This window comes from Suncus etruscus, chromosome 2, assembly GCF_024139225.1.
Source record: "Suncus etruscus isolate mSunEtr1 chromosome 2, mSunEtr1.pri.cur, whole genome shotgun sequence".
Lineage (NCBI taxonomy): Eukaryota > Metazoa > Chordata > Mammalia > Eulipotyphla > Soricidae > Suncus > Suncus etruscus.
The window spans coordinates 68,004,660-68,019,322 of record NC_064849.1 but is presented as its reverse complement, the minus strand read 5'-3'; the positions used below and the strand labels follow the sequence as shown (position 1 = coordinate 68,019,322).

Genomic DNA, 14,663 nt, shown 5'->3' with positions numbered 1-14,663 from the left:
CAAACATCATACACCGTACATCACACTCCCTCCTAGTACCATAATACTTTATTGATGGTAATCATTTTTCCTTCTTGTATTATCAATATATTTTAGAATTCAGAATGAGAGAATAATAAACCTAAGACGTACTCACCTCATCATCTTGGTCTTTAGGTGGGCCCTGAAGTGGTTTATATTCAGGATCTTCACAATCCTTATCAAAGTCAACCCTAAAATTATCCAGAAGTATGAGAAAATATTAATATACTTTTTTTCCACATTAAAAAGATACCAAGATAAAGACTTGGTCAAACATACAAGCCAGCATGGAATGCTGAGGGCATGGCAGGCATGATGGTAGCTTTAGTCTAGCATCCAACAACAATAATAAAAGAGCAAGAAGAAACAGAAGAGGCACCACCTGAAAGGGGAGGAGGATGCAGTGACAGATAAGCAGGCAAGCAAAAAATATGCATTTCCAGATATTTGAAAAGGGTTAGTGTGATCTAACACAAGCACCTTAACCCCTGAACTATCTATCTTTCTAGCCCTAGGAATCACCATTCCAAAGTGCTTGAATTTGAGCAACATACAGCCTTCTTACTTTGATTTATTTATTTATTTATTTATTTATTTATTTATTGTTTTTTCGGCCACACCATTGGATGCTCAGGGGTTACTCTTGGATAAGCGCTCAGAAATTGCCCCTGGCTTGGGGGGACCATATGGGATGCCAGGGGATCGAACCGCAGTCCTTCCTTGGCTAGCGCTTGCAAGGCAGACACCTTACCTCTAGCGCCACCTCGCCGGTCCCTTCTTTTATTTTTAATCCATTCATTCTTTTGTTTCCAGCTATTTACTTTTGTTATTAATTTGAGTTTCCAGATCTAATGCTGCTCTATTGTCTGACATAAATGATGTGCAACAAATAACTTTCTTTTGAGGTTCTATTCGGTAAAGGAAGTTTGTGATCATTAAAGAGATATTCCAATTACAGAAGTATGTGTGAGTGTTTGAGACCTAAACCAACTATTTCACATGCCCCTCAGTTCTCCACACGAGAAGTTTTGTTAAACTCACTGGCACCCAAACCAGGGCAACACTGCCCTACCTGGTGACTCAGTATTAGCATGGCAACTCATCATTGAGGCATGTGTCAAGACACAATAAGTACCTTTGTCTGTCAGTCTATAATGTGATGATAAACCATGGATAAAATTCTTCAGTGCTTATCCACATGATAAGAGCATGAGAGTTGTATTATTTCTCAAGGAAAGTTTTCTCACAGCCACTATCACTTTTCAGAAAAGCACTGGTAACAAAATTTAATTGTATTTTGCTTTGTTTTGTTTTGGGGCAAGACCTGGCTGTACTCAGTGTGCTCAGGGATCACTCCTGGTAGGCTCAGGGAACCAGGTGGGATGGCAGGATTTGAACCTAGGTTGATCATGTAGAAGACAAGTGCCTTACCTTTTGTACTACTGATCTAGCCCCACAAAATTTTAATAGTTATTAAAATTATTATTATTATTATTATTGTTTATTTTGGGCCACACCCAGTGATGCTCAGTGGTTATTCCTGGCTATGCACTCAGAAATTACTCCTGGCTTCGGGAACCATATGGGACGCCAGGGGATTGAACCGCGGTTCATCCTGGGTCAGCCACATGTAAGAGAAATGCCCTACGACTGCACCATTGCTCTGGCCCTAAATTTAATAGTTTTCTTTTTTTTTAAATAAACCACTTAGACATAACATTCACTTGAATTATAGTTTGTAACTATTATGTATATTTAGGAGAGTTCCTGATATTTCCACTCTAAGTCAGTCATGTACTCATAACAATAACCAACATTAAGAATCTTGGGGCTAGAGAGATAGCATGGAGGAATGGCATCTGCCTTGCATGCAGGACGGTGGTTCATATGGTCCCTCGAGCCTGCCAAGAGCAATTTCTGAGTATAGAGCTAGGAGTAACCCCTGAGCGCTGCCGAGTGTGACCCAATCCCCCCCCCCCCACAATCAGGATCTGGAGATATTAAGCTGACAAAAATGAGTCAGAGGGAGGTTTGCAAACACAGAATGATTGTGATCATTTATGGGTTATAAAAAACAAAGATAGTGGGGCTGGAGAGATAGCATGGAGGTAAGGCGTTTGCCTTTCATGCAGGAGGTCATCGGTTCGAATCCCAGCATCCCATATGGTCCCCCGTGCCTGCCAGGAGCAATTTCTGAGCATGGAGCCAGGAATAACCCCTGAGCACTGCTGGGTGTGACCCAAAAACTACCAAAAAAAAAAAAAAAAAACAAAGATAGTATGGTATTAATACCCAAAGACAATAGAGATGACGGCCAGTAGTACCAGTCTATGGTAAGAAGTTTGCCCAAATAGTGGGGGAGAGAAGGTCCATTATGACAATGATAGTTGAACATGATCACTTTTGGCCAAGAACTGGGTGTTTTGAGGAGATAAAGTGACATGCATTGATGTCCCCTTCAGTAAAAAATATTGTAAACCAGTGTCAGAAGGAAGGCAGGAAGGGAGGGAGGGAGGGAGGGAAGAAGGGAGGGAGGAAGGGAGGGAGGGAAGGAGGGAGGGAGGAAGGGAGGGAGGGAGGGAGGAAGGAAGGGAGGGAGGGAGGGAGGGAGGGAGGGGAGAAGGCAGGGGAAGATGGGAGGGGAAGATGGGAGTGAAACAGGAGACACTAATGGCGAGAAACATGCACTGTTGAAGGGTGGTGTACATTGTATGACTGAAAATCATGCACTTCTTAACTGTATCTCATGGTAATTCAATAAAAAAAAAGGAATCTTGGGGCTGGAGAGATAGCATGGAAGTAAGGCGCTTGCCTTTCATGCAGACGGTCATTGGTTCGAATCCCTGCACCCCATATGCTCCCCCGTGCCTGCCAGGAGCGATTTCTGAGCATAGAACCAGGAGTAACCCCTGAGCGCAGCCGGGTGTGAACCAAAAAAAAAAAAAAAACAACAAAAAAACAAAAGGAATCCCATCAAGCTATAGTTTCTTCTTTTAGCTTAAGCAACTAATAGCCTTTCTAGGCTAGACTTTGAGTTTTAAAGAACTAAACAGTAGTGCTTACCCTTCCACTATGTCAGAGAAATTATCCAATACTCGATGTTCTGCGGCAATGGCTTTATCATCTGGACGTCCAGCCTTTTCCAAGAAGCATAAGGCTGGGTCTGCCCTCATAGTATTATATTTCTCATAGCCTAGAAGAAAACGGGGCCCAAGTTAAAGAAAACAGTGATCTATTGTAGTCTTACATTTACTTTATATATACTATTGGAATTGTTAGAATATATGGGCTTGTAATGTAAGCTCATAATAAATAGTTTTGGGTTGTATTACAATTTGAACATTCCTACAGTAATTTAGTCATAGTTTTATCACTAGTTATTTAAGACAGAAGTTTAAATAAGCATTTATAGAGAATGGTGATAGATTTTCAAAGCCATTTTGTTTTTGTGCTACACCTAATGGTGCTGGAAAGGCAGAGAAAGGGTGGGGATGCAAAGGTGAGAGTCTACTTTCAACTATGGGGGCTCTTCCAGCAGTATATTCAGGGAACCATGCCATGCTAGGGACTCATTCAACCCAGGTGTCCTGAATGCAAATATACATGATCTGCCTTTTGAGTTCTCTCTCTGATATTCTATTACTGTTTCTACAACAAAGATGCAGAAACTTATAACAATGAAGTAATTTAGGCCACATATTCTCAAGGCACTTGCAATATAAACAAATAGGCAATCTAAGAGCAAACCATCAAATACTTAGAGGATTATTAATTCTTTTTTTTTTTTTTTTTTTGGTTTTTGGGCCACACCCTGTGACACTCAGGGGTTACTCCTGGCTATGCGCTCAGAAGTTGCTCCTGGCTTCTTGGGGGACCATATGGGACGCCGGGGGATCGAACCGCGGTCCATCCTAGGCTAGCGCAGGCAAGGCAGGCACCTTACCTCCAGCGCCACCGCCCGGCCCCGGATTATTAATTCTTCTAAACTCTTATAAGAAAATCTGAGAGTAAAAATGGCTGAGTTTTCATCTGTTTCGGTTTGGGAGTCACACCCAGAGCGGGTAAGGGATTAGTCCTGTCTTTGCATTCAGGAATCACTCCTGGTGGTGGTGATTGGGGGGGGGGGGGGGGGGAAGAAACCAAATGAAGGAGGGGGGAAAACCATATGAGATGCAGGGATCGAATACAGTCAGACACTTGCAAGGCAAGCACCCTACTGTGCTATGGCTCCAGCCCCAAAATGGCCTTTTTTTTCGCTTGCTTTTTGGGACACACTTGGTGGTGCTTAGGGGTTACTCCTGGTTGTGTTTGGGTAACCATAAGGGAAGCCAGAGATCAAGCCCGGGTAAGCCATCTGCGAGACAACTGCCTTATCTGCTATACTATTTCTCTGATCCCAGAACACTTTTTTTAAGTGTTAAGAAAGCCATATAAATTATCTGTAGCATCGTTAAAAGTGGGCATATATTACCTCCTCTAATTTGTAGAACCTCCAAACAGATGTTACAACATATAAAGACTATAAGATTGACTAGAAACAGATAGGAAACTCCCTACCTTAGAATTTAACATTCCATCTGATCTGTCTTGATTATCTATTTGTAAGAAATAAGGAAGAACGGGGCCAGAGAGATAGCATAGCGGCGTTTGCCTTGCAAGCAGCCGATCCAAAACCTAAGGTGGTTGGTTCAAATCCCAGCGTCCCAGATGGTCCCCCGTGCCTGCCAGGAGCTATTTCTGAGCAGATAACCAGGAGTAGCCCCTGAGTGCCGCCGGGTGTGGCCCCAAAACCAAACAAAAACAAAAACAAAAACAAAACAAAAAAAAGAAATAAGGAAGAACTACTCTGGTATTGATGGTTCAGAACAAGTCAAATGTAAGTTACGAAACATCAGTAAGTAAGCTTGGTTATTGGTCATGAATATCTGTTAAATCTGTGGTCATATATCTACACTAACAAAGAAACTGTTTAATAGTAGTACCTACCGTGCTTAAAGACACCAATGAGTAGAGACTTGTCGGCCTCACTGTCCCACCACGTGGTTGGAACCTCCAGTTGATCCACTACTGGGAACCAGATGTCAATCTCACTAGAGGTATTAAAAAGTGGGCACAGCAATGTCAAAAAAGTCAGCACAGCAATATAGGAAATGACAATGTAACCCTTGAAAAGATTACAGATATCTTATATATTAATTTATACTCAAGTATTTTCCTATTTCCAATAATCTCAAGTATATAACTAAAATCATGATTTATAGATTTTAATGATTAGGTATCTCAAAAACACTAGAAAATGTAATACATAGCCATTTCTTCCTAGACTAAAGGCATAAAGAAAAATGTAATTTCACCTGGCAATGGTACCCCCTAAAACCTTCTCTGCTTGGTCTCCAATAACCTCCTGTCTCAAATAATATAGCATCCGTACCCGCAACAGCACCCTAAAAGAGAGGAAGAGCTGGGTCAATAATAGTAACAGAAAGAGAGAAGTAGAAAAATGCTTTAGACTTTGCTAAATCTTATCCTTACTTGTTACATTGATGTTTCAAATGCTTCTTATAGCTCTCATCTTGGAACAGAGTATCAGGGTTATATTTCCGGATCCAATCTGCCTTATGGATATCAAAAGTGCTTTGTGACTTTACCTTCTTCCCTTTGCGCCCCCGGGGCACAGGGATAGATAGTCCTGGCAAAAGGGAAACGTCGAAGACTTGGATTGATAAAAACCTTTGGACCTGAAAACATTGATGTAACCTATAGAATTATGAAAAATAAAGAGCTAATAGTTACCTGAGTGATTCTGCAATTCTTTTGTCTTGCCATTTTCAGCAGGGCTAATCAAGTCCCAAATAAAGCCTTTGATATTTTCATCTCCACGATAGTGGAGAAGACAGTACACAAGAATGGCCCGGCAGATTGTTTCCACATCTCGTTCAGTCATACGTCGTTTGAAGCGTCCATGAGACAAGATATCTCGCCACCGTCCCCAACTAGAAGAACAGAAAATATTCGATTAATATTTTCTTAGAATTCAATTTTTTTCTTCTTTTGGTTTTTGAGCCATATTTGGTGTTGCTCAAGACTTACTTCCTGGATCTGGATGGACTAGGGGCTCACTACTTTTAGGGCTTGAGGAACAATATAAAGCAATGGGAAAACTGGGTTGGATGTATAAAAGGTCACATGACTTGGTTGATATACTATGCCTCTGGCCCCTAAACTCACTAGATTCAAAATCACTAATATGCTCCTATTCCCCAAAAATCACTTTTCCCAAAGTTGAGAGACCAAAAAATAGATGTGGGGAAAAAGATGGGAATAGAATAAACAAACTGAGGCTGGAGTGAAGGTATAGTGAGTAGAACACTCCTCTTGTTTAGGGCCAAACCAGGTTCAATTCTTGGTGCCCCATATCATCCTCTGAGCCAGACCAGGAGTAATCCCTGATATTGGTGGTGAGGTAGGTGTTTAGAAATTGTATGCTTGAAACTTGACTATGAGTAACTTTATAAATCCCCATATCGGGCCCGGAGAGATAGCACAGCAGCGTTTGCCTTGCAAGCAGCCGGTCCAGGAACAAAGGTAGTTTGTTCGAATCCCGGTGTCCCATATGGTCCCCCATGCCTGCCAGGAGCTATTTCTGAGCAGACAGCCAGGAGTAACCCCTGAGCACCACCGGGTGTGGCCCCAAAACCAAAATAAATAAATAAATAAATCCCCACATCTCAAAAACAAAAAACCCAAGCTCCAAGGCAAAAGAAAAATCTTATTATCCCTTCTTTAATCATAAATCCAATCTGAAAGAACAGCAGAACACTAGTCAGGATAGACATGCACCACCTGAGATGCCAACATTGGTCCTTACCCATATACCAGTAGGTGCTTCTCCACCCTAAAGCAGTCAGTACGCCCATATGTATGATGGCGATCATGTCGGCGAGAGCGTGGTCGCTCGTCATCTTCACTTTCCAAATCAGAAAATTCCACCAAGTCATCATCTTTAAGGGTGCTAAAGTGACGAGTCTGTTTTCGTACTCTAGGTGTGTCGATCACCAAATTATTCTAGGCAGAGAAGAAAAAGTTTCTTCATAATATGTTCACAGGGAAGGAATTAAGAAAACTACAAACTGGGGCCAGTGAGGTGGCGCTAGCCTTGCAAGCGCTAGCCAAGGAAGGACCGCAGTTCAATCCCCCAGCGTCCCATGATCCCCCTTAGCCAGGGGCAATTTCTGAGCGTTAGCCAGGAATAACCCCTGAGCATCAAATGGGTGTGGCCCGAAAAACAAAAAAAATAAAAAAATAAAACAAAACAAAAGACCAAAAAAAAAAACAACAACAAAACTACAAACTGGGCTGGAAATAGCATGGAGGTAAGGCGTTTGCCTTGCATGCAGAAGAACAGTGATTCAAATCCCGGCATCTCAAATGGTCCCCCGAGCCTGCCAGAAGCGATTTCTGAGCACAGAGTCAGGTGTAACCCCTGAGCGCTGCTGGGTGTGACCCAAAAACCAAAACAAAACCAAAACCAAAAAAAAAAAAGGGGGGGGGGAGAAAACCACAAACTAAAAGCTTAGTTCTAACATCTGAAAATACCTGATTATTTTTGGTATTTTTTTGATTTGGGTGCCACACACAGCAATGCCTAGGAGTAACTCTGCTATATACTCAGAAATTACTTCTCATAGTGCTCAGGGGACTATAAGAGGTACTTGAGCTGAAACCTAGGTCAACCACATGGAAGATAAGTACCCTACCCATTATACTATCTTTCCAGCCCCAATATCTTATTTCTTCCTTCTTTCTTTTTTGCAGTTTTTGAGCCATACTCAGTGGCACTCGGATTATTCCTAGCTCAGAAATTATTCCTGGCAGTCTTGAGAGATTATATAGAATGCTGGGGACTGAACTTGGGTCACTGTATGCAAAGCAAATGTCCTATCTGTTGTGCTATAGCTCCAGCTCCCCACTTAAATTTTTTTTAATCATGAAAAAAAATATGCAGGGACCCAGGAAACGAAATTGTTAATTACAAGTAGTTTTCTGTGACCTCCTATATAAAGAAAAAAATTCTTGTCCCTTTTTTGGGGGTGGAGGGGCTCTTGGGCTATATACAGTGATGCTCAGGGGTTACTCCTGGCTCTGTGCTCAATAGTGCTCCTGGAGATAGCATGGAGGTAGGGCATTTGCCTTGCACGCAGAAGGACGGTGGTTCAAATCCCGGCATCCCATATGGTCCCCTGAGCCTGCCAGGAGTGGTTTCTGAGCGAAGAACCAGGAGTAACCCCTGAGCATTGCGGGGTGTGACCCAAAAACCAAATAAATAAATAAATAAATAAAATTAAAAATAAAATAAATAAAGAGTAGTGCTCCTTATGGTGCCCAGGGGACCATTTGAGATTCCGGGGATTTAACTCAGGTTAGCTGCTTATAAAACAAGGGCCATCTTTTCTGTATTTCACTCCAGAAGTTTTTTTTTTTTGTTTGTTTTTTTTTTGGGGGGCCACACCCGGTAGTGCTCAGGGGTTACTCCTGGCTATGCACTCAGAAGTTGCTCCTGGCTTGGGGGACCATATGGGATGCCGGGGGATCGAACCGCGGTCCGTCCAAGGCTAGCGCAGGCAAGGCAGGTACCTTACCTCTAGCGCCACCGCCCGGCCCCTAGAAGTTTTATTATAAATGAATAAATGAACCTATCCCAGAAGTTTTATTATAAATGAAGTTTGGCACTGAAGAATCAGAGTGACTATTAAGACTTAAGTAATGCTTGTTAAATATGACTATCTAATGTCATAGATATAGTTCATAAACTATATAACTTATGGAACAGTGCTTCTTATAAGAAGAGTAAACTGACCTTGCTATTGAGTAAATCCATGTCCAGGTCAGCCTTTTTGGCCCACTTTTGCCAAAAGTTGGGGTCATCTAGAGAAATATCTGTTCGATTTTCAGAAGCAACAAAGCTTGCCTGGTGAAGAGCAAAAAAGTAAAGTTGACTTAATAATTATTTAAAAATCATTAAAAATATTTAAATTCAAGAGATTCCAATCTCTGCCTATTTTGCTAGTCATGGGCAGAGAAACAGCCTACCTTGGCAAAGGTTGAACCCTTTCCTTCAGACTCAATGGTGATGGTTGTAGTGCGCCTTAGCAAGATCTGGTCAATGTCCTCTTCACAAAACTTGGAGCCCTCATCATCTTCCTCCATTATAGCTGCATATGCTCCTTTCCGTAAGAGATCTTCAATCTCCTTCTTGGAAAACTGCTGGATCTACAAAATTCAATGGAAATAGGAAAGACTACTAAGAGAATATTATCTAACCATATATATTTGGTTCTATTTTAAGAAATGACCATTGAGAATCCAAATAATGTAATCAGATGTTAAAATAGTTTTCATCACTTGACCTGCTACAAAACTGTCAATACACTAAGAAACTCACTCCAGTAATATTGCCATCCCGACCACTCATGGACTGCAGCACAGCCTTATCCAATCCCAACTTGAGGCTAGCTTTATCAAACATTTCTCTCTCATAAGAATTGCGAGTGATGAGACGATACACTTTGACAGCTTTACTCTGCCCAATTCGGTGACACCGAGCCTGAGCCTGTTAGTTACAAAAGAAAAAAGAGAAAGTGAGAACGTACTACAAAATGGGGGTAGAGGAGGATATATAAAATGCCAAATCATACCTAAATAACAGTTTCAAGTCAAAATTAAGTCAACTACATGGTAAATTTATTGCCCCATCATGTAGACTAGTAGTTGGCAAACTCATGGTCTGCACAGCCAGTTTCTATAAATGGACTTTTATTGTATCACACATCCAATCATTCTTTACACTCTCTATATAAATTGCTTTTATGGAAGCAACAGAGGAAGAAGAAATCTGTAATTACAAACTGTCATGTTTGGGGCTAGAGCCATAGTACAGCAAGCAGGAAGGGTGGCTGCTTTGCACATAGCCTACCTGGCATCTCATTTGCTGTGCCCTCACCTCCCCAAGCCAATCAGAGGAGTTGGCCTTGACTGAGCACTACTGAGTTTGACACCCGAACAAAAATAAAGTACTCCATACTACCATGAAGAGCTAGAGCAACAAGATAGCAAACAGAGCATCTATCTGCCTTGCATGCAGCAACTTGTGTTCGATCTACAGCATCCTATATGGTCCCCTGGGCCTGCCAGGATTGATTCCTCAGCTCAGAGTCAAGAATATTCCTTGAGTATGCTGGGTGTGGCCCCAAAACAAATAAGCAACAACAACAACAACAACAACAACAAAAAACCTGCCATGGTTCCATGGTTCCTAAAACATTTACTATCTATTCCTTTACAGAAAAGGTTTATTAAATTCTGCTCTCCCTAAGTGAACAATTCCAAAGCCTTTCAAAAAGCTCCCTATTCTATAGAAAACCCTACAAGTTTAGGTATTTGATTACTTAAGGTAATGACTTCCTTTACCTGTAGGTCATTTTGTGGATTCCAGTCTGAATCAAAAATGATGCAGGTATCAGCAGCTGTGAGATTAATACCAAGTCCACCAGCCCGGGTACACAGCAAGAAGACAAAACGGTCTGAGTCAGGCTTGCTGAACCGGTCAATAGCAGCTTGCCGAAGGTTGCCTCTAACTCTCCCATCAATGCGTTCATATAAATACCTATATACAAGTTATAAGGAAAAACAATCTCAATTTGCTCAGTAGAGGAAGAGGCAAAAGAGTATTAGGATCATTACTACTAAATACTATCTTTACATCTCTAATTCACAAACAAACTTAGCAAGAAGTTAACCATGGGAGTCTCAAATGATTCTCTTATCCAAGTCCTAGTCATTTTATTAAACTAGGCTCTCCTACTCTTTGCAATAAATAAAGGAATGAAACTGTTCTCACCTCCTCTGGATCAGATAATCCTCAAGAATATCTAGGCAGCGGACCATCTGGGAGAAGATCAGAACTTTATGGCCACCAGCTTTAAGTTTAGGAAGTAACTTGTCAATAAGAACCAATTTGCCAGCTGAACGAACCATGGCCTGCAGATGAAAGTCATGAGGTATAATATGGCAAGCTTCTCGAAATTCTGTTAGGATTTTTTCTTCTGCACCTGCCAAATGAAAAATAAAATTCAATAGGGAGGTCCAGAAAGATATTTATGGCTATAGTTTATTTAAGAGAAATAAGGAAGCAAAGAAAAATTAAATTGGCAGCAGAAGATGTAACTCAATGAGCAGAAGGCCAAGGTTTAATCCCTGGCACCACTTGTTGCATCTGATCCCTGGAGGATGGATAGCTAGGAGTGACCCTAGGATATTGAGTCAGGAATGTAAGTTGAGAGCAACATTTCTCATACAAAAGTTTATCATACTATCTCCATATATATCACACTCACTTTACAAGTAACAGAGACTTAAAAGTACAACTGAGTTATTAAAAAAAAAAAAAAAAAAGTAGGGCCAGAGCGATAGAACAATGGTAAGGCATTTGCTTTGAAAGCAGCCAAAACCATGACTGACCAGAGATAGAGCCCCAACATCCCATATGGTCCTATACTTTTCCTTTTTTTTCAGACAGACACATGTTTATTAGAAACTGTGCAGCCTCGCCCCCTCCTCCAGGACACTGAGGGCCCAGCACCAAGGGAGGAATGGATGAGAGGCCTGGACGGACACGGAATGTGGTGCAGGAAAACAGACACAGGCACAAATAGGCACATGGGCACATCCCACAGCCATGGTACACAGACAAAATGCAAGCACTGGGTTCCCTGCATAGACAGATCACCCGAGCCTGCTAGGAGAATTCTTGAGTGCAGAGCCAGGAGGAATCACTGAGTACTGCTGAGTGTGGCCCCAACCCCCAAAAAACTAAGTATATGTGAACAAGAACTCAATGAGAACAAACAAACCGTTATTAATGTCCTATATGCATTCAAAAGACAAACAAAATGAAACACCAATGAAGACATTTATAGAGAACAAAATAAAGTATTAATTAAATTCTATTTAATTTTGGAGATTATGCAGGATTAAAGAGGGGGAAACATTAAGGAAAGATATTTCACATAAGAATCATTTGAGGGACTGGTGTAGTGGTGTAAGCAGTAGGGTGTCTGCTAACCTAGAACGGAGCATGGTTTGATCCCTGGCGTCCCATATGGTCCCCCAAGCCAGGAGCGATTTCTGAGTGCATAGCCAGAAGTAACCTCTGAGTGTCACTGTTTGTGGCCCAAAAACTACATAAAATAAAATAAAATAAAATAAATAAAATAAAATATAAAATAAAATAAAATACTCATTCGAAGGGGTCATGGGGAGGGACGGCATTTGCCCTGCAGCAGGAGTCAGAAGTAATTCCCGAGTGCCGAGTGAGGAGTAACCCCTGAGCATCACTAGGTATGGCCAGAAACAAAAAATAAATAAAAATGGGCCCGGAGAGATAGCACAGCGGTGTTTGCCTTGCAAGCAGCCGATCCAGGACCAACGGTGGTTGGTTCAAATCCCGGTGTCCCATATGGTCCCCCGTGCCTGCCAGAAGCTATATCTGAGCAGACAGCCAGGAGTCACCCCTGAGCATCGCCGGGTGTGACCCAAAACCCAAAATAAATAAACAAATAAATAAACAAATACATAGTATCTCTCCGCTCCCAATAAAAAGTCATTTTAAAAGAACTCATTTATACTCCCACAGTAGATAGATTAGTCAGTGCATTTGTTACAATAATTCCAAGATTTAGAAAAGAAGCATAAGTTACACAGGTACTGAGCCATTTTCTAAGAATTGGCTTACCATTGATGAGATAGGGGTGGTTGCAGCATTTGCGCAATTCCATCATTGTGTTGAGTAGATTGGGCATGTTAGTATGACCTGCCCCTTTGGAGAGGAAGGAGAAGTTTTTCTCCAAAATAGCCCGATAATATTTCTTTTGGATGTTGGTCAGTTCTACTTCAATGATAGTTTCTTGTTTGGGTGCCAAGTTTTTTTCAACATCCTCTTTGAGTCTTCGCAGCATCATTGGCTTGAGAATGGCTTGTAGTTTTTGAACCTGTGTCCAATATTGAGAAATAATAAGTAAGAAAAAATGAGACATTCTCAGTAATGTGCAAAATATGAGAATTTTCCAGTAATGAGAAATTTGATTTTAGACAGTGCAAAAAGGTAGGTACAAAAATATAGAGAACAGAAAAATCCTCAAGGGTAAGAGAATAAGGCTCGGTGGTAGAGCACATTCCTAGTGCAATGCCAGGTTCTGTAACATTACATGTCCCCTCTTTTAATTACCACTGGTGTGGCCCAATGACCCTCTAAGCACTGCTATTATGTATGGTACTTATGCTTTTATTTTCTAAAAACTGGGGGGAGGGAAGGTCAGAGCAGTGTCGCAAGTAGTAGGCCAGGGGTCTCAAACTCAATTTACCTGGGAGCCGCAGGAGGCAAAGTCGGGGTGAGGCAGGGCCGCATAAGGGATTTCGCTTACCAAATATTTGCAATAAAAAGAATCGCAAAAAATCGCATTAAACATTTGCATACCCCAAACGGAACAGCTTGGGGTATGCAAATGTTTAATGCAATTTTTTTTTACTAATGCGATTTTGATTGCGATTATTCGGTAAGCAAATAATCGCAAATAGCGAATACTGTGATATTTGAAGGCCGGCCTTGGACCACAAAATGTTGTATGGAGGGCCGCAAACGGGCCGCGGGCTGTGAGATTGAGACCCTCGTGGTAGGCCATTTGCCTTGCACACACTAACCTAGGACGGACCATGTTTTAATCCCCTGGTTCCCATATGGTCCCCCAAGCCAAGAGCAATTTCTGAGTGCATAGCCAGGAGTGAATCCTTATCACCAGGTGTGCTCCCCCCACCAAAAATAAAAGCCCCAGGAGCCAGAGTGATAGTACAGTGCATAGGGTGTTTGCCTTGCATAGCATCTACCTGGGTTTGATCCCTAGCACGCGAAGATCACCAAGAGTGATATTTGAGCACAGAGCCAGAAGTAAACCCTGAACATAGTGTGACCAAAAAACTAAAACAAAGCTTTATATGCTCACAGTAAAATATGTCAGCCTATTATCTTTTTTTGTCCTAGATAAATAACTCATAACATAAACTACCAACCTGTTCCTCTGTCTTGAGATCCCCAAAGTCCTTGAGAAATTCTGATTCTGAGGGAAACTGAGAAGGTTCCAAGAAATGAAGCAAACTAAACAGTTCTTCCACAGTGTTCTGCAATGGCGTTCCTGTGAGTAGCACTTTGTGTTCCTAGAAATTAAAGTAAACCAAAATTCTAAAAACTCAAAATACAAAGAATTTCTAAAACTTTCTATCAAATATGTAACTTTTGTTTCAATTTCTTGATCTAGAAATTATGAGAATGGACTAGATCACGGCCTTACACAAAATATTTTCAAGAAAGCCCTGCCTTTATCCTAAGGAATTAACTTAAATATAATTAAATAGCACAAATTTTTTCAATTCCAAGTTTCTCTATACTCAATTCCCCACAGATTTCCTAATATGTACCTCTCTAGATAATGTAACTATCCTGGTTTACTTTGCCTTTAATTCTTTATAGTTCATTCTATCAAGGTTCACGCCTTAAACCTGAGCTTGACTTATGCCTTGCTCTGACAGAGAGA

The 14,663-nt window shown here is 41.3% G+C and overlaps 1 protein-coding gene and 1 non-coding gene across 4 annotated transcripts in view; both read right to left on the bottom strand.

Annotated features, from left to right (window-relative positions):
* CHD8 (chromodomain helicase DNA binding protein 8) overlaps positions 1–14,663 on the bottom strand; it is an 87,016-nt gene that overhangs the window by 9,562 nt on the left and 62,791 nt on the right. For 2 of the 3 annotated variants that reach the window (XM_049768579.1, XM_049768578.1), the window contains exons 15-28: positions 14,143–14,286; positions 12,812–13,067; positions 10,919–11,129; positions 10,489–10,684; positions 9,464–9,631; positions 9,112–9,291; positions 8,879–8,989; positions 6,890–7,086; positions 5,815–6,014; positions 5,554–5,734; positions 5,376–5,465; positions 5,008–5,111; positions 3,085–3,214; positions 137–212 (exon numbers count right to left, since the gene is read on the bottom strand). In XM_049768579.1, the coding sequence (XP_049624536.1) occupies positions 137–212; positions 3,085–3,214; positions 5,008–5,111; positions 5,376–5,465; positions 5,554–5,734; positions 5,815–6,014; positions 6,890–7,086; positions 8,879–8,989; positions 9,112–9,291; positions 9,464–9,631; positions 10,489–10,684; positions 10,919–11,129; positions 12,812–13,067; positions 14,143–14,286 (2,244 nt within the window). The remainder of the gene's footprint in view (positions 1–136; positions 213–3,084; positions 3,215–5,007; positions 5,112–5,375; positions 5,466–5,553; positions 5,735–5,814; positions 6,015–6,889; positions 7,087–8,878; positions 8,990–9,111; positions 9,292–9,463; positions 9,632–10,488; positions 10,685–10,918; positions 11,130–12,811; positions 13,068–14,142; positions 14,287–14,663) is intronic. The other variant, XM_049768580.1, reaches the window with a different exon arrangement.
* On the bottom strand, positions 1,023–1,132 carry LOC126002466 (small nucleolar RNA U6-53/MBII-28). The gene has a single exon (XR_007493164.1). It is a non-coding gene; the product is annotated as a small nucleolar RNA U6-53/MBII-28 (small nucleolar RNA).